The sequence below is a fragment of the Agelaius tricolor genome, unplaced genomic scaffold, assembly GCF_023055355.1.
Source record: "Agelaius tricolor isolate 1412-34295 unplaced genomic scaffold, bAgeTri1.0.p SCAF_19, whole genome shotgun sequence".
In the NCBI taxonomy this organism is placed as follows: Eukaryota; Metazoa; Chordata; class Aves; order Passeriformes; family Icteridae; genus Agelaius; species Agelaius tricolor.
Genome location: NW_027269279.1, coordinates 15237967 through 15260792, shown reverse-complemented (window position 1 = coordinate 15260792; position 22826 = coordinate 15237967). Strand labels below are relative to the sequence as shown.

General features: G+C 51.8%; 2 protein-coding genes across 5 annotated transcripts in view; one reads left to right on the top strand and one right to left on the bottom strand.

The window, feature by feature from the left end:
- Positions 1-6385: 6385 nt before the first annotated feature.
- NAGPA (N-acetylglucosamine-1-phosphodiester alpha-N-acetylglucosaminidase) lies at positions 6386-20580 on the top strand. 4 transcript variants are annotated; one of them, XM_071444542.1, is made up of 11 exons: positions 6386-6568; positions 6815-7300; positions 10240-10379; positions 11369-11477; positions 11708-11836; positions 12602-12810; positions 13485-13532; positions 13848-13976; positions 15296-15427; positions 15580-15640; positions 20233-20580. In XM_071444542.1, exons 1-11 carry the CDS (start codon positions 6405-6407, stop codon positions 20300-20302), a joined length of 1677 nt encoding a protein of 558 aa, XP_071300643.1. In that variant the 5' UTR covers positions 6386-6404; the 3' UTR covers positions 20303-20580. The 4 variants fall into 4 exon arrangements, with proteins under 4 accessions (XP_071300643.1, XP_071300640.1, XP_071300641.1 ...); XM_071444539.1 differs by lacking the exon at positions 20233-20580 and adding an exon at positions 16174-17484; XM_071444540.1 differs by lacking the exons at positions 13485-13532; positions 20233-20580 and adding an exon at positions 16174-17484.
- The window catches only part of SEC14L5 (SEC14 like lipid binding 5), a 38810-nt gene continuing 36075 nt past the window's right edge, over positions 20092-22826 (bottom strand). The window contains exon 17 of the mRNA XM_071444537.1: positions 20092-21970. Coding sequence (XP_071300638.1) covers positions 21865-21970 — 106 coding nt within the window. The 3' untranslated portion in view covers positions 20092-21864. The remainder of the gene's footprint in view (positions 21971-22826) is intronic.

Genomic DNA, 22826 nt, shown 5'->3' with positions numbered 1-22826 from the left:
CTAATAAACAATTTCCATCTGTTTTCAGTTTGCTGATCCCTGTTTTCTGGTGGAAATACAGAACAAACAGAAGCTTGCCAACAGAAGCATTTGCCACATTACCTTGGCACCATGGAAGTGACTGAACAACACGTTGAAGAAACCATTAAGTTGAACAAAAGTTTAAAATTGAGTTCAGTTGTACTGGGCAAGTGTGGTATTTCCTGAGGTCCCTGTCAAAGGGAGGAAATGCTGAATCTGACTCCATGTTCTTAGAAGGCTAATTTATTATTTTATGATCTATATTATATTAAAGAATGCTATACTAAAGAATACTAAAGAATAGAGAGGGGATACAGACAGAAGGCTAAAAGATAATAATGAAAAACTTGTGACTCTCCAGAACCCTGACACAGCTGGACGGTGATTGGTCATTAAGTAAAAAATTCACATGAAACCAATGAATTATCACCTGTTGGTAAACAATGTCCAAACCACACAGCAAAACATAGGAGAAACAAATGAGATTATATTGTTTTCCTTTTTCTCTGAGGCTTTTCAGCTTCCCAGGAGAAGAATCATGGGCAAGGGGATTTTTCCAGAAAATATGATGGTGACAGGCCAAGAATCCAATAGGATTGTCACACAATGCAGAGAGCAAATGATATTTCTTCACTACAAACAGGGATAAAGACACAAACATGTTGGTGCCCAGAGACAGGACTGGCTGAAGCTGTGCCAGGGCAGGTTTAGGTTGGAGATCAGGAAAGGTTCTTCCCCCAGAGGGTGCTGGCACTGCCCAGGCTCCCCAGGGAATGGGCACAGCCCCGGGGCTGCCAGAGCTCCAGGAGTGTTTGGACAGCGCTGCCAGGGATGCCCAGGGTGGGATTGTTGGGGTGTCTGTGCAGGGCCGGGAACTGGGCTGGATGATCCCTGTGAGACTCTTCCCAACCAGGAAATGTCACAATTCCAGGATTCCCTCTGCAGACCTTGTGGCTCCCCATCTGAATAGTATCCCACTGTCCCAGGGTTTCTTTCCCCCTTTGACAAAGGCAGATGTCAGATGTTGCATTTCCAGTGTAACTCTCCATATTGCCAAACAGCAAGTAGGCAGTAACAATGAAACCACTGTTCCCTTTTAAAACATATAACTAATTACAAGTGTGGGCAGACTGGTTCCACAGCAAAATAAAGCCTGCAATGTTTGTTCAAAGATTCTGCTTGGAATGCATATTTTTCTACTGACAAAACATGGAATCACAGAATCTTCTGAGTGGGAAGGGACCCAAAGGAATCATCCAGTCCAGCTCCTGGCCCTGCACAGACACCCCAACAATCCCACCCTGAGCATCCCTGGCAGCGCTGTCCAAACACCCCTGGAGCTCTGGCAGCCTCGGGGCTGTGCCCATTCCCTAGGGAGCCAAGGTTTCCTCAAGAAAAGCCCCACACCCCCTCCTTCTGTTACACACATCCATTCCAACCTGTAGGAGGTCTGATCTTGCGGGAATCCCTCCTATCTCACCTGACAGCTCCTTGCTTGTACCATTTTAATGCAAAATGCAAATTGCTTTTCTGTTTACTTCCTTGAGTCAAGTGCAAATATCCCGGCTGCAATGGAATGAGGGACTGATGGATTCTTGCAGGCTATCAGGTATAACACTCCAACTCCATACAGCTGTATTTTCTGGCAGGTTACCAAAATACTTAAAATTACAAGTGTTTCAGCTTTAGGGATGCAGTGACTTTTGGTTTATGAAGGTAGAGTTGCAATAAAAGTCCTCTTGACCTATGTCATCTTCAGAGTACTTAGCTGGAGAAAGATAAATAAGGTGCAGTCATCACTTCTGGCTGAGACTCTGAGAACAGGGATACACTTGAGAGAAATGCATTTTCAGACACTACTGATCTCTGCCTGGAGAATTTTTCATGTGTATTGAATAGCAGTTCTCTTTTACAACAGCCTTTTCCTGTCTCTTTTTCCTGACCATTTCAGAAAGTTTGGAAATGCTGTTTGCACTTACCCTAGAAATAGTCTGTTTAAGCTCCATGCACAGTCCCCCTGCCTCAATGGACTGCTGTGAGTGCAATAAGCAGAGACAGAGCAGCCAAAATGCCTCTCACAAATGGATCTTCTCTCATCCCAGAAATCTCCAATTCAAATGTCTCAAGCAAATCTCATGACAGCCTGCTGCTACTCTGGTTACTCATATAGCAGCCACATGATCTATGAAGTTGCAACCTTTTAAAACCCACTTTTAAAAAAAATTTTATTTATTTATTTGCACTGAAAAAATAACATGGACTATCCCAGTAACAAGTATTTGCACCAATCACACCTGCACTGTGGGGCACAATCCTCACAAACTCACCCTGACTCCAAAGGGCTGCGAGCACTGGCACTGTGCTATATCATGAGGGACAAATTATGGCCATTTTTAACAGCAAGGCAATTTGCTTCTCGTGTTTGTTCTCTTTTTGCTCCATTTCTAAAGCACAACCCCCGCCACAGCAGAGATGAAAGGAGCTGGCTGCAGAACAGCCTCAATTTGGAAGCTGTTCCAGGTGGTCTGAAGTGCCACTGCAGGTGTCCCAGCACTGAGCCCACAGCCAGGCCTGGTGCTGCTGGGACACCCCTGGGCTTTGCCTTGGAGATGAAAAACCTCAGGGGTTTGAAGGGAGAACTAGCCCTAATGTTCCTTTAGGGACAGTCCCCATGCTCTAAAATACTAAATTAATGTTATTGTTCAGCACCTGCTTTACCTCATCTAATGTCAGCTGTTTCCCATAAACTTTTCACCAAGCCTTCCAACCTTCCTGTCAAAAGGGAAAATGGCACAGGATCACAGAATCAATGAAGAGTTTGGATTGCAAAGGACCTTAAAGATCATCTCATTCCAACCCACTACATGAAAAGCCACTTTTAGTACTCTTTTTTCCTCAAACACTCCAAACTCTGCACCATTCTTGCAGTTGCTGCCTTTTAACCTCACCGGCTGCTTTTTATCTGCTTTATTCATTTTCTCCTCACCCAAAAAATCCCTAAGGAAGGAGTGAAGGTAAAAGAAGTGACCTAGGAAATTTTTATATAACTTCCCAAAGACAGTTTCCCCTGAATGGTTTGTATTGGCTTTGACAGCTTTTCAGACAGGTACAGGTTTTGGTTATAGAATTACATTTTTTATTCCTCCCAGGGCATAGAAGAGGAAGAAGGGAGATAATTAGGAAAAGCAAAGCCAGTATGGTCATCAGCCATAGGAAAATTCGAATTAGTAAGTTTTTTCACAACACAAAATTTTCAGATTGCAGAAATATAATAAAATACTTCCTAATTTTGGTCATGCCCACATTTTCAGAGCTGGACTGAACTTCAGGCTCAAGACAGAAGAATATCTGCCTTATATTCCAATGTATAATTGGAATTAGTATTAGCTCTAGACATCAGCATGCACATTCCTCTCATAATATTCACTCTGATTACAGAAAAAAACACCCACTGCTGACCTCCACTGAGTGGACAAAGCAGAGATATTCTGACTTGGAGCCTGACTTAGATTTCAGTTAGGGCTGGGGTTGTGTCTTCATACCAAAGCTCAGTGTGGTCACAAGGTGTTTTCTCAGCCTCTGCACACACATGTACTTTAAACCCTGCATTTTGGGACATGACTGTGGTTGTGACACAACCTGGAATGGAGACTGGTTATCTTTAACAGCAGGTGGTTATCTCAATTTGTGGGGAAATCATGTGTCACTGCAAAACAAACACTGGAATTCTGGCAATGCCACCCTTTCCTCTGAGCAATTCTGGAAAAACAAGTCCCTTGTACTCCACTTTAGTATTAATTAGGTGGAAGGAGCTGTTTTAGAGAGGAAAGTAATTGAAAAGCAAATGCACTATATGGAAAGGAGAGACTTCCTTTTTCAAGTACTGCTTTGTTTTTCATTCCAATTTGGAACAGGTTTCTGTTCCCTGTGGACTTCCAAAGGTGGCTTTTGGCTCATGGATTCTACACTGCATGTTGTGATTCCAGGCTCTCTTGTAAGCCTTGTAATCTTTTCTCTTCTTGTAATCTTTTCTCATGGAAAGGACTGGGTGAGTTTGGGAAGTGGGTGGAAGCCTCCCACTGGAACCCTTAGTTCATGAAGGTCTCTGTGAAAAGGTGAAGCTGTTTGAGCAAAAGACCAAGCACAAACTTGCAGCTCTACTCATGCTTAATGTAGAGCTGAGTTCAGACCATGAAAACCACCTTTAGGCCACCGTGGAGTTCCACTGGACAGCTTGTTTCCAGCTGGAAACACAAGCAGGACACCTGCAGTTCTCCATGGCTGAATAAAACTGGAGGCATAATAACCCATTAGCTAAGATCTTGTAATGCACTGGCTTGCCCTAAGGGAGTTTTCTGGTTAATTTGTGACACAAAACTCCATTTTTCCACCTGCAAGACACCTGAGACAGCAGCACATTTATTATCTGAACCAGGTGTGCTAATCCTGGGAAAGCTGAGGCATAACCCACTGGCCATGGAAGCCCTGGGCTCTCCTGCAGCAGTACAGCCCCAGGGCACAGGGGTGGTTCCTTGTCACTGTCATCTTTTCTGGAAAAATCCCTTCACCAGGATTTCTTCTCCTGGGAAGCTGAGAAGCCTCAGAGAGGAATGAAAACAATAATTATCTGATTGCTTCTCCTGTGTTTTGCTCCTTTGAAATGTGGTCTGGAGATTGTTTACCAACTGCTCATTGTTTGATTGGTGTCATGTGAATTGTTTTAACTTAATGACCAATCACAGCCAGCTGTGTTGAGGCTCTGGAGAGTCATGAGTTTTTCATCATCATTCTTGTTAAGCCTTCTGTTTGTATCCTTTAGTATAGGTTTTAGTATAGCATTCTTTAATATAATATAAGTACATAAAATAATAAATTAGCCTTCTAAGAACATGAAGTCAGATTCTCAATTCCTCCTTCATCCTGGGGACCCAGCAAATACCACAGTTCTTGTCCTTGTCCCACCTCATTTATGGAATCAAGGCCTGAAGAGAGCTGGGGAGGGACGTTGGCAATGTGATAAGCCAAGGGGAATGCTGTGTGTGCAAGACCCCCCATTCCCCCCAGGAGGGAATGTGGCCTGTGGGGAACCTGCTGCATGTCTGGGGTGGGCAAAGCCACTGCTGCAAGTGAACCACAGGCTGAGAGTGGAGGAATTTGTCTTCTTGAATACCTCAGTCCTTGAATGCCTTAGTGAAGAGTTTTGCTACTATGGGCAAACATGGATATAATTACTACTCACTGAGTAAACCAAGCTGCTGCCTGCCCTCTCTCTGAGCAGGCTGAGTGTCACTATCACCTCATTAAATTCCACTCCAGCAGTAGAAACACTGATAGAAAATGTGGTGATAGGACAAGAGGAATGGCTTTACACTGCCAGAGGGCAGGGCTGGATGGGATATTGGGAATTAGGAATTGTTCCCTGGGAGGGTGGGCAGGCCCTGGCACAGGGTGCCCAGAGCAGCTGTGGCTGCCCCTGGATCCCTGGCAGTGCCCAAGGCCAGGCTGGGCAGGGTTTGGAGCAGCCTGGGACAGTGGGAGGTGTCCCTGCCATGGCAGGGGTGGGATGGGATGAGCTTTAAGGTCCCTTCTAACACAAAACATTCCATGATTCTGTAAGTTAGATTCACTGAAGTTAGATTCAGTGATAACCCAGAGCTGCTTCAATGTACCATCATTCCCTCAGTGTAGGTATTTTTCCCTTCTGGAAAACAGACAGAGTCTCGGTCCTCCAAGCAGGGGTGATGGATCTGCAGAGGCTGGAAGGGCCGTAGGTGCTGTGTTGTCCGTGAGGGTCAGAGGTGCTGTGGAGAGAGAGCCCGGGCTCCCTGCTCGTGTCCCTGTGGGAGCTGTCCCGGTTCCTGGCCCGTGTCCCTGTGGGAGCTGTCCTGGTTCCCGCCCGTGCTCCTGTGGGAGCTGTCCCGGTTCCCGCCCGTCTCTCTGTGGGAGCTGTCCCGGTCCCAGTTCCTGGCTCGTGTCCCTGTGGGAGCCGTCCCAGCCCCGGCCCTTGTCTCTGTGGGAGCCGTCCCGGTTCCCGCCCTGTGGGAGCTGTCCCAGCCCCGGCCCGTGTGCCTGTGGGAGCTGTCCTGGTTCCCGGCCCGTGTCCCGTGTCCCTAGGGGAGCTGTCCCGGTTCTCGCCCGTGTCCCTGTGGGAGCTGTCCGGTTCCCGGCCCGTGTCCCGTGACCCTAGGGGAGCTGTCCCGGTTCTCGCCCGTGTCCCTGTGGGAGCTGTCCCGGTTCCCGCCCGTGTCCCTGCGGGAGCTGTCCCGGTTCTCGCCCGTGTCCCTGGGGGAGCTGTCCCGCTCCCGGCCCCGCTCCGACGCCCGCCCGGCCGCGGCAGCCGCTAGGGGGCGGTGCCGGCGCCCGCGCTCCGAGCGCCCGCCAAGATGGCGGCGTGTGGGCCGGCGGGGGCCGCGGCTGGCGGTCCCGGCCGGGCGGGGGTCGGGGCGGGCCCGGCCCCGGGACGGGGATCGGGGCGAGCGGGGGTCGGGACGGTCCTGGTGGCCGCGTTGGCGGTGCTCGGCTCGCTGCAGGTGACCCGCGGCGCCGGGTGAGTGTCTGGGCACCGTCTGTCCCGGGGCGCGGCTGTGCCCGGCTCCGGCAGCTCCCGGTGCCCTGAGGTCGGGCCGGTGGAGCGGGTGCCAGGCGGGACGGCCGCCCTTGAACCGCGGCGGGTCTCAGCGGGGACGCGGGAGAAGCGGGCCTGGGTGTCAGCGAGGCCGTGCCCACCCCGAGCTGCGCCGCTCTCACCACCCTGCCTGCGCGGCCTTGGGGCAACCGGGTGTTGTCGTTGCAGGAGCGGCCCCGGCGAGCCCTCGCTGCAGCCGTACCCGCCCGGGCAGCACGGCCCTCGGCACGGCCACCGGCACGTCAGGGACTGCCAGCCCGTCAAGTACGGAAATGTCACCCACGAAGCGTGGCCCGGCGACAACAGCACGGCCGGGCCGGTGGCTGTCACCAGGACGTTTGTCTCGTACATCCACCCGGAGGGCAGCGACCGCAAGGTGATCTACGGGCACTTCACCTTCGTGAGGAACCCCCTGAGCACCTTCTCCGTGCTGGAGCCGGGCGGCGCCGGCGGCTGCCGGGCTCAGCGCAGAGCCCCCGTGGAGGAGACTGCAAAGCTCAGGAAGTGTCTGGTGGCCCAGAACGGCGGCTACTTTAACATGGAAACCGGAGAGTGCCTCGGGAATGTTGTGAGCGATGGGAGGCTGGTGAGAGACTCGGGAGGCCTACAAAACGCTCAGTTTGGCATCCGGAAAGATGGCACCATGGTGTTCGGGTAAGAGCTGGGAGGTGTTCAGAGAATGCTCTCTAGCCTGAGGACTTTCAGGCGTCACTGGGCAGGAAGCTCATCCCAGCACTGCCTCCTTGGCCTCCCCAGTTAGAGCAGAAGCTCACTTGGAATGCTGAAGCTAGGGATGTTCTAGCTGTACCTGGTGGAGCTAGATACCTCTGTGGCCCTTGGCTCATGTCCTAGGCTGAAGAGAAGCTCAGTAAGTGCTGATCTCCAGCTGCTTGGGTTCCAGTGTCTCCTCTCCCAGCTTGCAGTGGGGACACTGGGTGGGGTAGAAGGGGAGAGGGCTCTGTGTTCCTGCAGAGGAGACACAGAGTGCAGTGTGTGTGCTCTGGCTGGGTTTGGAAGGGACCTCAGGAGGTGCCTCATCCAGCACCCTGCTCAGCACAGGTTGGATGGAGTGGGCTGCTCAGGGCCATGTCTGGTTGGATTTTGAACATCTCCAAGGATGGAGACTCCGCATCCTCTCTGGGCAAACCTGTGACGGACCGTATTAACAGTTTTTTGGAACACTTTAAGGGTGGAGACTCCACCACTGCCCTGGGCAGCTCTCCCAGTGCCTACCACTCTTTCCTTGAAGGAATTTTCCCCATGTTCAACCTGACCCTCCCCTGGCCCAGCCTGAGGCTGTTCCCTCTCCTCCTGTCCCTGTTCCCTGGAGCAGAGCCCAACCCCCCCGGCTGTCCCCTCCTGTCAGGAGTTGTGCAGAGCCACAAGGTCCCCCCGAGCCTCCTTTTCTGCAGACTGAGCCCCTTTCCAGCTCCCTCAGCCCCTCCTGGTGCTCCAGCCCCTTCCCAGCTCCATTCCCTCCCCTGGACCCCTCCAGCCCCTCAGTGTCCTTCCTGTCATGAGGGGCCCAGGACTGGAGGTGCCCAGCAGTGCCAGCACAGGGCATGGTCACTGTCCTGGCCCTGCTGCCCACACTGTGGCTGGTCCAGGCCAGGCATCACTGGCCTTCTTGCCCGCCTGGGCATGTGACCCTCCCCAAGCACAGATGGAGACAGAAGTTCTGATCACCCTCTGATGAGGAATATTTGACTGAGAGACTGTACTGCTCTCCTGGAGTGCAAGGCTTCCAGGAGCTGCCCTTCCCCAGCAGCAGGAGGATCCTGAAAGTCCCAGAAGGGTTCCCAGGACCCTTCTGCTGCTCTCAGAAGATGCAGCAGCAGCCTGGAATTTGCATCCTCCACCCTGCTGGTAGCTCAGTCCCAGACCTCAGGAAGGATCCCTGCAAAGCCACACTGAATGTGCCAAGCCAGGGCTTTACCCTGCAGCCATTCTGGCAGCCCTGAGCACCATGGCCTTGATTTATGTGTGAGAGGGGCTGGGTGGGTCAGTGACATGTCCCTTCAGCGAGGGGGCTTCTCAGCTCAACAACAATTTCAGGGTCACTCTTGAGTCCTTAAGCTCAGCTCAGCCCTGCTGCTCCCCAGCTCTGGCTGGATGTCCCTGTTAAATGGAGCTATTGTGGTCTTTGGTGGCTTTGTGCCTTCCAAACCATGATCAGAAAAATAGCTTGGGTGTAAGTAATTTTGGGACAGTGGGGAAAGTCGTTCACACCTTCACTCTCACCCTGCATCACGGCCAGCAGGGCAGCCCAGGGCACTGACCCCACCCTGCAAAGCTGCTGCTGCTGCTCCCTGGGCTGACAGTGGGTGAATCCAGGCTTTGGAAGCTGCCAGTCCCTGCCCAAACTGTTTGTAGTTTGATCTACTTTCAGCCACGTTCATGTTGTCTTGTTCCTTTCCCATGGGAAAAGGGAATTTGTTTGGCATGTTTTCCATTCAGGTGTTTGCAATTACACTTTTCTACAAAGCACAAAGCTTTGTTTGCCTGCAGCCATGGATACCAAACAAAAGTTGAGCATCCAGCTCCCACAGGACATCAGAAAAGTCACCTTTAAACCCAAAACTTCTGGCAGAGCACATCTGTGCAGCCCCTGCTCTCATCCCCTCAGCTGCAAACATTCCCCAGCCCAGGCTCCCCTGGGGCAGGTGTTCCCCATCACCCAATTCAGGAGAGAGCAGTATCCCTAGGGGAGCACCCTGTGGTGACACAACACCTGAGCACGGAGGTGGCACTGAACTGCCCTTTTGCTGTCTCAGGAGCAGGGGAACCTCCTTCCCAGATGGAAGGAGCAGGTGCCATCCAGTGCAGCTGCAGGCAGGCTGGATGCTGTAGCTCCAAATGCTCTCCAAAGCTGTTTGATGTCACATTTTTGGAGAATAGAAGCTGACAGGCAGCAAGATGTTCCAGCTGCTGCCACAGATCCCTGAGTATTTGGCAGTGGCTCTGTGATGCTGCTGAGTCAGGGATGGATGAAATGACTCCATGGTTCAGAAGGCAAAAAAGAGAGATTTTATTAAGAGGTAGTGTCCTTTTATAACCAAGATCACTAAGGTGAAACCCGATTGGTCTCAAAGTAGAAACCTTCCACACTATTGGGGAGCTATGAATAGCACACTCTGAAGGTACATATCTACAAACAACATGAACAGAAAGAGAGAGAATAATTGTTTTCATTCTTCCTCTCTAAGTTTGCCAGGCCTGAAGCCTGGGAGAATTCTCTTTGACTGAACTGAGAATCTCCACAGCTCTGTCCTTGTGTTCTGCCAGATGCTTTCTGCTCATTCCCCTGCCTCAGATCCACTGGCCACACTGCTGCCATTGCTGGCCCCATTGTTTGAGGCACAGTGGCCTGGGACCATGGTTAGCTGTGGCTCTGTGCACAAGAGCAGAGAGCAGGGGCTGCTCTGGCTGCTCAAGTGCTGTTTCACACTGCTTGGCCCCTGGTTTAGGATGGGACTGTCCTTCACTCTGCCTTTTCCTGCCCTCCTCCCTGCTTCAGGAGCCTGCTGGCAGCAGGAGAGGCTTTACCATGGTGTGCAGTGCCTGTGGGTAACCCTGGTGCCCTCTGTTCCCAGCTACCTGTCCGAGGAGGATGTCCTGGACCAGTCCAACCCCTTTGTGCAGCTGGTGAGCGGTGTGGTTTGGCTGCTGAGGGATGGAGAGCTGTACATCAACCAGAGCAGGGCAGCTGAGTGTGGGGACATCCAGAGCACAGGTAAATTCTGTGGGCCTGGCTGCAGCCTGCCCAGGGGCTCTCTGTCCCCTGGCACTCTGGGGACAAGGGTGCTTAACAGGTATTGTGTTTGGGCTGCCCCAGATGAAGGCAGGAATGATGAATCTGACTGCATGTTCTCAGAAGGCTAATTTATTACTTTATGATACTATATTATGTTAAAGAATACTATACTAAACTATACTAAAGAATACAGAAAGGATACTTACAGAATGCTAGAAAGATAATAATGAAAACTCCTGACTCTGGAAAGAGTCCTGACACAGCTTGGCTCTGATTGGCCAAAGAGTGAAAACAACTCACAGCAGAACCCAATAAAACAACCACCTGTGGGTAAACAATCTCCAAACACATTCCACATGAACAAAACACTGGAGAAGCAAATGAGATAAGAATTGTTTCTCTTTTCTCTGAGGCTTCTCAGCTTCCCAGGAGAAAAATCCTGGGCGAAGGGATTTTACAGAAAATGTGAATGCCACAAAGAGCTCCAACTTTCATAGAATCATGGGATAGTTTGGGTTGGAAGGACCTTAAAGACCATCTTACTCCACACCCCTGCTGTGGGCAGGGACCTTCCACTGTCCCAGGTCACTCCAAGCTCTGTCCAGCCTGGCCTTGGGCACTGCCAGGGATCCAGGAGCAGCCACAGCTGCTCTGGGCACCCTGTGCCAGGGCCTGCCCACCCTCCCAGCCAAGAATTCCAATATCCTGTCTAACCAGAAACTCAAAGCAGGTGCCTCTTAAGGAATATGAAGCCGAGGGATTGTGAATCCCCTGCTTTGTCCCTGTGCCAGACAAAAAACTTAATCAAGAGCACTTTTGTAGGGCTTGGATGAATGAGAGGAGGCTGGGCTGTGCTCTCCTGTGCTTCAGTTCAGATGAGGCCCTTGCTGGGAGCTCTTTGCAGCCAGAAGTGTCTGAGCAGCCCGTTGTGTGCCCCAGCTGAGTGTGAATTGTTCCCTGTGCTGCAGGAACCTTTGATAGGTTCATCAATGTGATCTCAGCCAGGACTGCAGTGGGACACGACCGTCAGGGCCGGCTGGTCTTGGTTCATGTGGATGGACAGACAGAGTCCAGAGGGTAAGGGCTGGGTAAGGTCCTCAGTTCCTGGGGCTGCAGGGGCTCTGCAGCTGTCAGGGACATGTTTTAAGGCAGAGATTTGCAGAGCTCAGGGGAGCCAGAAAAGGCTCACAGAGCCCTCCTCAGGGTGCCTGGGATGGGAGAGCTTCCCCTCCCACCACAGAGAGCAGCAGGCTCCTGATCTAACAGCTTCACTGAAGGCAAATCACCAACCAACCTCTGCTTTGCAGGGTCAGCCTGTGGGAAATGGCAGAGTTCCTGAAGCAGCAGGGAGTGATCAACGCTATCAACCTGGATGGTGGAGGCTCTGCCACGCTGGTCCTGAACGGGACCCTGGCCAACTACCCCTCTGAGCACTGGTAGGTGCTGCTGGCTCTGCCCAGGGCCCTGCTGCTCCTGTCAGCCTGCAGAGCCCAGCCCCACGGCCTGGCCTGCCTGGGAGGCCACAGCAAAGGCAGGAGAGAGCGGCTCTAGAATTTAAAGAGATTGAGTGACTCCATGTTTTTTCCACTTAGTCATCCAGGATTAATGCTGAGCTGGTTCCAGACAGGCAGCAAAGCTGTGGCTGTGACTGAGTGGCTGATGTGGGAATTGGATAATGCAGCAGCTCTTAGTCTGGGAGATTCAGAGCTGCACATCCAGGGGAATTAGCAGAGATCTGTCAGCAGCTTATTATTATGGAAGAGAAACACTGACTGGGAGACCCTGCCCTTCCTCATTGGAGGAAATCTAAAGAATATTTTTGTTTTAAATTCAACTTTTTAGTCAGTTCTGACTGTAAACATGAAGGGATTTAACATTCAGTTGCCATAACTACAGTGATGTAATGTATATCAAAGCAAATAACATTCAGGAAAATGTGTGCCAAAATGAGGGAATCTGGGACTGCTTTAAGGGGGACTGTGTTGCTTCTGTAATTCCATGTTTGAAATGATACCTATCAGATGGGATTTATAACTCAGTTAAAACATTGACTCCAATGCAGTTTGATGTTCATATTTCCCCAGTGTTAATGTTCACGTTTGGCAGTGTGGCTCAGGAGGAGATCTCTGGGTTGTGTGACGGGTGTTGGTTGGGCCGGGCAGTGCAGGGTGAGCTCAGGCTGTCCCCCCTGCTGTCCCCAGCTCCTTTGACAGCATGTGGCGCTGTCCCCGGAGCATCTCCACCGTGGTGTGCGTGCACGAGCCGGGCTGTGACCCGCCCGACTGCAGCGGCCACGGGCTCTGCGTGGCCGGGCAGTGCCGCTGCGACAGCCCCTTCTGGGCGGGACCCGCCTGTGACACCTTGGACTGCGGCCCTGCCAACTGCAGCCTGCGCGGCGTCTGCAGCGCCGGTGAGTCCCGTGCCGGTGGCACCCAGGGGCCCGGGGAGCAACAGGGGGCCCGGGGACCCGGCCGTGCATCCCTGGGGAATGTCCCGGGGGAATATGGTGTGCCAGGCAGCAGCTGGGTGAGTGGGGCTGCTTCCCCTCAGTTTCCTTTTCTGCCCCAGGGTTGTGCTCTGGGTTTTTTGTGAGGCTGCTGATGGGCAGGGCTGTGTTTTCTGCTGTGTGACAGCAGCTGCTTCTGTCCTCTCACTGTTCCCTCTTCATCTGCCTCTCCTATTTCATAATTTTTACAAGTGTGCAGTTGCTACTCTTCCATGAATCTGAGCCTAGGGATTGCTGGAATGTGTGTCCCCAGCTTCTGCCCCTCTGTGCCCATCCCTGTTTCCCTGTTCCTGTCCTCCTGACTCCACTTTCATTCAAGTGTGCCCCAGTGGCTGGGCAGAGCTTGGTGGGTGCAGGTGTTGCCCCAGAGCTGGTCCCAGGGAATGCCATCAGGGATTCTGCTGCATGTGGCAGCTGGGGAGGGGGGCTGTGAACCCACCCTTTGTCTGAGTGCAGGGTTCCTCTTCTGGCAGGGGTAAGAGGACACCTCAAGAGGCAGAGGCTCCTAATTTCAAGTCCTTGCTGCCTGTAATTGTGTTGTTGTTGTTGTCAGTAATGCCTGTTCCATGTTTGCATAGCTGGGTGCCTCTGTGACGCCGGCTGGACTGGCAGCAACTGCACCGAAGGTAAATCCTGACTGCTGCTCCCCTGCCTCTGTACAGCCAGGGAGGGGCAGTGGGAGCCACTTTCCAGCAGCTGCCTGCCCGAGGGGAGGAGCAGGGAAGGGAGAGGCCGCCCTGTGGGCTGGGCTGCTCGTTTCTGGCAGTGTGAGTTCAATGCAGCTGCAGCATCTACAGCTGGCTTGGTGGGAGACACGCGAGTCCTTGCTCCTTGTTCAGGGCACACACTCAGCTTATGGGAGCATCCCCCACAGGATGAGCTGGGGCTGTGTGCTGGCATTGCTCACCTCTGCCCTGGTGACATTGTGTTTGTTCCTGCAGCGTGTGCTCCTGGCTCCTTCGGGCAGTCCTGCAGCCAGCAGTGCCGCTGCCAGCACGGCGGCTCCTGTGACCCCGTGCACGGCGCCTGTTCCTGCCCTGCCGGCTTCTACGGCACCAGCTGTGAGCATGGTAAGCATCACAGCGACCTCTGGGGCTGGGGACAGCGCTTTGTGTCACCTCTGAGCCGCCTCTTGGGGGCAGTTCTGCCAGGGAGCTCAGGCCTGAACATCACCAGCCGGCTCCCAGCTCTTCTGGGCCTGCCTGGCCTACCCAAATGGGCTAAAAGGAGAGGAAGGAGTGTGGTGGTATTCACAAGGGTCCCAGCCTGAGAGAAGAGATGAGGATCTGACTCCATGTTTCAGAAGGCTAATTTATTATTTTATGATATATAATATAATATAATATAATATTATATTATATTATAACTATACTAAAAGAATAGAAGAAAGGATTTCATCAGAAGGCTAGCAAGCAAAGGAAAGAATTGAATGATAAAATCTTGTGACTGACTGAGAGTCTGAGACAGCTGGACTGTGATTGGCCATTAATTAGAAACAACCACATGAGACTAATCAAAGATGCAATTGTTGCATTCCACAGCAGCAGATAACCATTGGTTACATTTTGTTCTTGAGGCCTTTCAGCTTCTCAGGAGAAAAAATCTTAAGGAAAGGATTTTTCATAATATGTGTCTGTGACAGAAGGAGCAGAGAGGAAAGAGGAGTTTGCTTCCTCAATGGAAAATTGTGGATTCCTGTTCAGTCTCAGCCCCAAAGAACTGCATTCTTTTCCCAGAGCCCCTGAGTGACCACAAAACATCCTCTGCTCCAGGGTGTTGCACCAGGCCCTGCTGAAGCCCAGGCTTCAGGTGCTGCAGGTCAGAGCCTGGGGAATGCTCCACAGGGCTGTCCAGCCATCCACCCTCACACTCCCTGGGCCAGTGCTGAGTGTTCTGCCTGGTGTAACCACTCCAGGTCCCCTGGATCTGAGTGAACAATTGAATTACAGGGGGGTGTGAACTTCCTGGCTGGCTGGTTCTGTCAGTGATGTTGTGTTCCTGGGAACACTCAGCCAATCCCATCCCAGAGATGTTGCCCAGAGCAGCTGTGGCTGCTCCATCCCTGGAAGTGTCCAAGGCCAGGTTGGACTTTGGGTCTTGGAGCAACCATAGTTGGGATAGTTGAAGATGTCCCTGCTCATGGCAGGGGGTGGAGCAAGATGAGCTCTAAAGTCCCTTTCAACTCAAATAACCATTCCATGATTCTGTGATCCCAGTTTTACACAAACTTCCCTCTGAAGCACACCAAGGAGCAGCCTTGAACTCCAGCATGGTGCTCCCAGGCTGCTGCGGGCTCGGCTGAGCTGAGGGAGCTGCAGCCTCAGCCTGGGTGCTCTCAGAGCAGGTGGAGCTGTGGCAATGACCAATCCCTTTGTGATCCCATCCCCAGAGTGTCCCCCGGGCTGGTTTGGGCCGAGCTGCCAGAGCCGCTGTGCGTGTGACCACTCGTGTCCCTGTGACCCCGAGACGGGCAGCTGCAACATCAGCCACCGCGGGGCACTGCAGGAGCACTTACACAGAGGTATCCCTGCATGGGCTGGGGCTTGAGGAAAAGCTGGAAGAGCAGCTTTAGTGCATAATGGTGTTTGCTTAGTCACCAGCTCTGCTTAACCTTGCTCTTTTTTAGTGGAATTTTACACCCTGCCCCACCTTTCTTCTCTCTTTGTTTTCCAGCTGGACAGTGTTTGGCTTCCCTGGAAAAGGAGAAGAGCAAAGACAAGTTCTCTCTGTCGGAGTAAGTGTTTGGTGCTCACTGTGCATCTCAGAGGCTGCCACAGAGCATGGGGGGTGTTCAGCCTGGAGCAGAGGAGGCTCAGGGGGGACCTTGTGGCTCTGCACAGCTCCTGACAGGAGGGGACAGCCGGGGGGGTCGGGCTCTGCTCCCAGGGGACAGGGACAGGACAAGGGGAAACAGCCCCAAGTTGTGCCAGGAGAGGTTCAGATTGGATATTGGGGAAATTCCTTCACAGAAGGGTGGTCAGGCACTGGCACAGCTGCCCAGGGAGGTGGTGGAGTCCCCATCCCTGGAGGGATTTAGAAGCCATTTGGATGTGGCAATTGGGGGCATGGGTCAGAGGTGGCCTTGGCAGTGCTGGGACAATGGTTGGACTCGATGATCTTGGAGGGCTTTTCCAACCATAATGGTTCCGTGGTTCTGTCCTGCCTGAGAGCAGGCCCATAAGCTTGGGAACACAGAGAAGGGAGGGCAGTCCTCTGCACACTTGGGCACACAGGTGAGCTGTTGCTGCTGTGATTTGTGTCCCACAGGAGCTCGTGGCTCTCCCTGAGCTCTGCCCTGGCCCTGCTGCTGGTGCTGAGTGCCCTGGGGAACGTGGGGCTGGTGCTGCAGGGGCGGCGGCAGCAGCAGCACCGGGACTATCGCTACCTCCCCCTGAGGGACATCAACGGGGACACCCCTCACAGCCCCACCTCTGCTGCCTGGGAGCACGAGGACACTCAGGAGCCTGAGGACACTCAGGACCCAAACCAAGAGTTCCTTTAGAATCATGGATGGGATGAGGGATTTCACCCTGCATTGCCCCTCAGCACCGACTGGGACCTATGGGAGCCTCAGATGCTGCCTGAGGAACCTCAGCCCAGGAACTGCCCTGTTGAGGCTGTGGTTTCCTTTCCTCTGCTGCCCCAGCAGCCAGGACTGCAGCATCAGGGGATGCAGGACATCCCTTGGGTGAGGGAGTTCCACAGCTGCAGCAGGAAAGGAGATGGGAGGCAAACAGGTGAGGGATGCAGGTCACAGCAGCTCTGAAAGATCCCTGCTCACCTGAGCAGTGCTTTTAAGATGCTGGTTAAACTGCCTCTAGTACAAAGCTGGGCTGAAGGGTATTAGTCAGTGTCTGCCCTTTCTTGCTAAGCTCAGATTTTAATCAGAAAAGTGACCAAAAGTTTGTTCTAAAATGTTGAAGCAGGTGCAGCAGCCAGTGGCAGCAGAGCCCTCCTGTCCCAGCTGTGGTGGTGGCTGAGGGGTGACATGCAGGGTTGTGACAGTCCCTGCAGGGCTGGGGTGTTTTCTGACCAATCCTCAGGCCAGAGCAGCCCCAGAGGGTGATGAGTGCTGTGCTTTGGGGCAGCTCCTGCAGCACAGCACCAAAAAAGCCCTCCCAGGTTCCAGTTGTGCATCTCTCCAGCTCCCAGGTGCCAAAGGCTCTGCCCAGCTCTGAGAGACCCTGGCACAGCCTGGAGCTGTCCCTGTGGGGAAGGGCACAGACAGGGACAGCCTGGCATGGCTGGCATGGCACAGACTGGGCTGCCCTGCCCCAGCTGGGCTCTCCTCAGAGAAATGTGGAACACATCCCTGCACAGCTCCATTCAAACAGTGTTGGAATTTGCTTCCCTGGGAGGGAACCAGCCTTGGCCGAGCCCCTTGGATGCTGCAGAGGGGTGAGAGCCTGTCTGAGCCCCACACACCTTTATGCACTCACTCCCTTTTTACCTCTCCAAGTAAAGGATGTGTATTTTCTGTGCCAGTGTTGGCACCAAATCAGCCTGTAACCAAGAGACTCTATTTTTCTATGATTTACAGAAGTTTATTTGAAACTTGAATAAAGTCTTTTAGTGCTACCTGCCTGAAACTGAGAATTCCTGATGTGCAGCTGCAGAAGGAGCTGATCCTTTCCCAGTTAACCTCAGCCCCCCAGTGGAACCCAGGGGCTCTTTTATGTTTAATAACACCCACACTGCAGGATGTGCTGTTCCAGCCCACTCTGTGCTAGGAAATGAAACAAAAGATGCTGGTTCTGTAGGAAAAAACCCAAACATTTTAGTTAAAAAGCAGGAAAAAGTGAATACAAGCATTCCCTCTGCTTCTGTGGGCAAAGAGAGCAGCACACAGGCTTGAATTTTCACTGCTCTGCAATTTCAACAGTTGAATCAAACAATTCCACATGTTCTCAGAAATGTTTTATTTCCCACATACCCAAAAGTACAGCTCTACCAGGACACACAGACACCATCACAGGAGGACATCTGTTATTTCAGTGCCCTGCAGTGGGCTCTTACAGGAGGTTTGAGGGTTTTGGCTGAGAAAAATGAGGATTTCCGTGTATAAAACCAAAGCCAGCTGCAAAGGAGAAGAAAGTAAGTGCTGCTAAAAAACTTAATTAATGCCCATTTAACTTAGGTGTAACTGAAAGCTTGGAAGGGGGTGTTGGTGTCACTAAAAGCCAGCAAATGTGACTTGATTCCAATTTCACCTTCCAAGAGAGAAATAATCAGATGTAAGGAGCATCACAAAGGTGTTGGAGGAATATTAAAGCTAATTGCATGCAGGAGTCTTTGACAGCTGCTGTCAAGTAAATCTCTAATAGCTGTTCCTTGCATTAATTGCCCACAGTACAAACATTTGGGACATGAAAGCAGTGTGAGCTCATAAATGCCTTTTGAAATGAGGGATTCCCTGCCTGGAGCAGGGTTGGCCTCAGCCCCAGCAGCTTCCCAGCCCAGTGTGGTGGACAGCTGGGCTCACCAGTTCCTGCTGGGAATTGTGAGTGGATTATGGCATTTTCAAAATCTGCCAACAAACCAAACTGGGATTACAAATTGTTATCCACGCTTCCTGAAAAGGAACAGACAGAACCAGAGTGGCTGAGCAGAGAGCACAGCTGCATCTCAGTCATTAAGGAGTGCCTGGCCTGCTCACCGTGGAGAATTGTTCCCAACAGTGAGTTCAGGAGCTGAGGAACGGCTGAGCTGAGTTCAGGAGCTGAGGAATGGCTGAGCTGAGTTCAGGAGCTGAGGAATGACTGAGCTGAGTTCAGGAGCTGAGGAATGACTGAGCTGAGTTCAGGAGCTGAGGAATGACTGAGCTGAGTTCAGGAGCTGAGGAACGGCTGAGCTGAGTTCAGGAGCTGAGGAATGACTGAGCTGAGCAATGGCTGAGCTGAGGAATGACTGAGCTGTTCTGGTGCCTCCCTGAGAGCCCCAGAGCCGACTCCCAGCGCTGCCCCGGCACCGGTGACACCTGCGGGGCTGGAGCCGGGGCTGGAGCCGGGGCTGGAGCCGCCCCTGGTGCCCCGGGGCTCTGCCCTGCTCCTCCGGCGGGGACAGGGCCCTTTTCACAGCGGAGAGCAGCAAAACACGGCTCAGGACCGTGCCCTGAACCACAGCTGAGGCCATCCAGCATCCATCCTCACTCAGGCTCTGTGTTTGCCCTTCCCAGCCCTGGCCAGGGCGCAGGGATTGGGGCACACCTGGAGGACTCTGGCAATGAAGGTGCCACATGTGGCTGTGTGACCCTGGCACAGCATCCTGCACTCCCCTGCACCACGGACATGGCCCCAGCTCTGAGGTAGGTGTTGTGTTTGCATAGGGAATATCTGAACCAGGGACAGCCCCAATTTTCTGGGAGCCCCTTTTTAACCAGCAGCTCCATCCCTGCACACAGCCCGAGCTCACTGGCCTGGCTGCTGGGGAGGGAGCAGGGAGGGCTTTGCTGCATCACCCACAATGAGCCCATTGCCCAAGGTTCTGGCTCAGGAGATTTTTGAGGATCCAAAATCCCTCCCAGCCTCAGCTCACTGTGAAGAAAACTCTGAGTTTATTTTCTAAGCACACTGATGTAGTTTGAGGGGGAAAAGGTGATGTAGAAGAATTCTGTGTCTCTGGTATCTGCAGTTCACAAGGTCAGGTTTAGAAAGCACAGCACAGCATCCAGGCTGTTGCTCCCTTTTTTCCTGTTAATATTCAGGAGGAAAAGGAAAAAAAAAAAATTGAATTATTTAAAATTGGTTTCAGAGTAAATTGTCAGGTGGACAAACCAGGCAGCCTTGCCAAGGAGAGGTCACAAGCTGCTTCAAAGACCTGTGGATGATCTCTGATGGGCACAGGAGTGGGACTGCCAAGGGACAAGAGGAAAAACTGGGATTGGAATATCCCCAGAGCCAGGAACACTCTGTGGAACCATCCCTGACCTCACCCTTCAGAGATCTGCCAGGTACCAAGGTCCTTCACTGACAAAACTCAGACTTCTGGTGGGTAGAAAACAGCATATCCCACATTTCAAAACAAAATGACAAAAAAATCTAGGGCAAAGGAAGAGATTCTTACCCAGAGCAAACCCAGGGAACAGGAATGCTGCCACTGCAACCACGTGAGAAGGGAAGGTACAATCCTGAAACAGCACAGGGGGACAGGGCTGGGTTTGCTCCTGGGGCTTTGGGAGTCTGAAACTGTTTTTAAAATTAGATTTTATTCTGGGTCAAGGATTTTCCACGAGGGATACACACATGCACTTTTGCTTCCAAAATTCCTGTCTTCCCAGAGGAAAGGTGGGAATTACATTTACATTTGTCCCTCTTTATCATATTCCAGTTATGCTGAAATGCCAGAGACAGAAGTTTCATTTGTCTGGGAGAAACATGAAAGTCTATGGAACAACTGAGAATTGGAAATCAGAACATCCCTGAGCTCTACATAACAAAGTTACCTGTTCACAGGGAGAGATGCAAGGTGCAGAGTGATTCCCTTGGCTCCAATCCTTAAAATACCCCACCAAACAACTCAAAACCATGCCAAGTTCTTTGTCTCCCATTGTCCCAGATATTTTGGCTCTTTTCTCATTTGGCAGAGCCTGGTGCTTCAAAACCAGTGATTAAAAAAAAACAGGGTGGGAAGGAACAATTTCACAGATTCCTGAATAAAAACTTGGTGAATATTTGACACCTGCTCTCATTATTTTTTCACCTGGACAAGAACATGGATAACTTTGCTCCCCAACCTGACTACAGGAACAATCAGAGATTAGGGACAAACGTGGCATTTTTGGTGTGTAGGAAGACAGTGCATCTTCATGACAACTCCTGAACTCAATCCTTGTTTCTTAACCCTAAAAAACAGTCTAAAAAAGCACGGGACTCTCACCTTTCCTCACAAGGAAGGTGACACAAGCCCTTAACCCAATGCAGCCCTTTTGCAAGAACATCCATTGATCACAAAGATCAGGACCCAAGCAGAAAGATTGCTTGGGATTGAAGACAATCAGTTATTCCTTTCTAAAACAAAGTTCATCCCATTAAAAAAGGTGACTGTATTTAATAAATAGCCATTTCTGACATAATAAGTTAAAAATTAATTTAAAATAAGCTAGTATAGAATAAATAGGCTTCAGTAAGTGCTTACATACATACATGCCTCTCTGAATGGTTCAAGTGAGCTCATGTTTAGAAGAAGCAAGTTCTGTAATACTGCCAGAAAATCTTGTGCCTTCAGGAAATCAAATATTGCTTTTCTTAGCCCTTTAGGACTGGATTCAGTTCCCATCCACTCGGGAATGGGACAGACCTACTCATTATTGCTGTGAACCTGAGTAAAAAGAAACTATAGTTTGGAAGATGCCACTCACTGCAGGCAGATTCAATGCCTGGAATTTCTAAAAAAAAAACCAAAACCTTTTGACTTTGTTTCTCAGCAGGGTTAAAAAAAATCCAACACATTTCCCAGAGCATCCTGCCAGACCAGGAGAGGTTTTTGGTGTGGCCTGGAATTGATTTCTGAACCATCCTGCCTGTACCCAGGTGTTGGCAGTTCCTGCCAAGGCCCTGCCCCTGGAATGCCCCCATGACTGCCCAGTGTGGAAGCAGAACCCTGTGGGCAGCCAGGACATTCCCTTGTTTTGCCACCCAGGAATTCTCTCAAGGTCCAGGAGCTAAGGCAACATCAGCCTCCTCTGGGGGAAAGAACCAATGGAAAAGCCCTTTGGAGTGGGTTCCTGCAAACTCACAGGCACCAAAACCCACAGGTGGTGAAGGAGGCTACTGAGGAGCAGGCAGCAGACCCAAAACCCCTAAACCTGCCCTTGGAATTTCAGTTTTTTGTGGTTGAAGCAGCCCCCAGAGGCCTCTCTGTGTCCAAATGGCTGCGGCTGCCCCACGGCTCAGCCCTGGAGCTCTTTGGTTTGGGGCTGGAGCAGCCCCGGGTGCCCCTGGTGCTGCAGCCCTGGCTCTGCTATCTGGAGAGGTGGGAGCTGCTCTGGGACTGGCTGGAGGATGTGGTGACTCCACTCAGCTGGGAAAAACCACTGGTGCAAGATTCCAGGCTGGACATGGATCCCCTGGGATGGGACAGAACAGAAGTGCTGTTAGCAAGGCTGCAGTGAAGGGGTTCCTCCCACAGATCAGCTCCCCTCTCTAGCACTTGCACAAGGGCTTGTGGCCCATCATTTCCCACTTGCTCTCTAAGAATCTCTGTGTCATGATGAAAAATTAATCAGTCAGGGACATTTTTTCCCATTTACAGATATTATTCCTTGTCTCTGACTATTGTTCTGGGGAAAGGGACACAGCTGGAGCCTCTGGGAGCTGTTCCTGAGGAGAAAGGAAAGCTCCAAAGGACTCCAAATGCAGCCTTGTGAACCCAAGGACTCCAGGCTACTGAACACCAGAGTCCCAGCTCCTCCTGCCAAAAGCAGGCTGGGCTCAGGAAGAGCCCAAGGAAGAGCAGGACTGGAGAGAGGCATTTCTGCTGCTCTTACCCCACAGGACCTGGCCAGGTCACACCTCAAGCCACCACCCTCAAATCTGCTCTGCCCAACACCTCCTCCAGCTCCAGGGAAGGGCCAAGGCTTGCACAGAGCTCAGATTAACAGATGGGGAGGTGCTTCTGGCATTGAAGGAGAGGGCCAGGCACACCCTGCCAAGGCTGGCTGTTCACCTGCCCAGAAGTGCCAAACAAAATCATCTGGGAAACAGCCCAGCTGATATTTCAATTACTCCAAAATCGGCTTTGCAAAATATTCCCAACTAAGTTAAAAACCCTCTTGAGTCAAAAATCTCCTGCTCTTCAGGCAGCTGCAAGCAAGACCCAAAGCACAAATTTCACTGGTGGACACAGATTCAAGGGAGCTTTTAAATACCTACAGCACCAGGGGAGACTGGTTGTAAAAATGCCACCAATTTTGTGTCCATCCA

Coding starts and splice junctions, on each gene's coding strand:
- NAGPA (XM_071444539.1), top strand. CDS start 6,405: ATGGCGGCGTGTGGGCCGGCGGGGGCCGCGGCTGGCGGTCCCGGCCGG. Junction 6,569..6,814: donor CAGGTGACCCGCGGCGCCGG/GTGAGTGTCTGG, acceptor TTGTCGTTGCAG/GAGCGGCCCCGGCGAGCCCT. Junction 11,837..12,601: donor AACTACCCCTCTGAGCACTG/GTAGGTGCTGCT, acceptor TGCTGTCCCCAG/CTCCTTTGACAGCATGTGGC.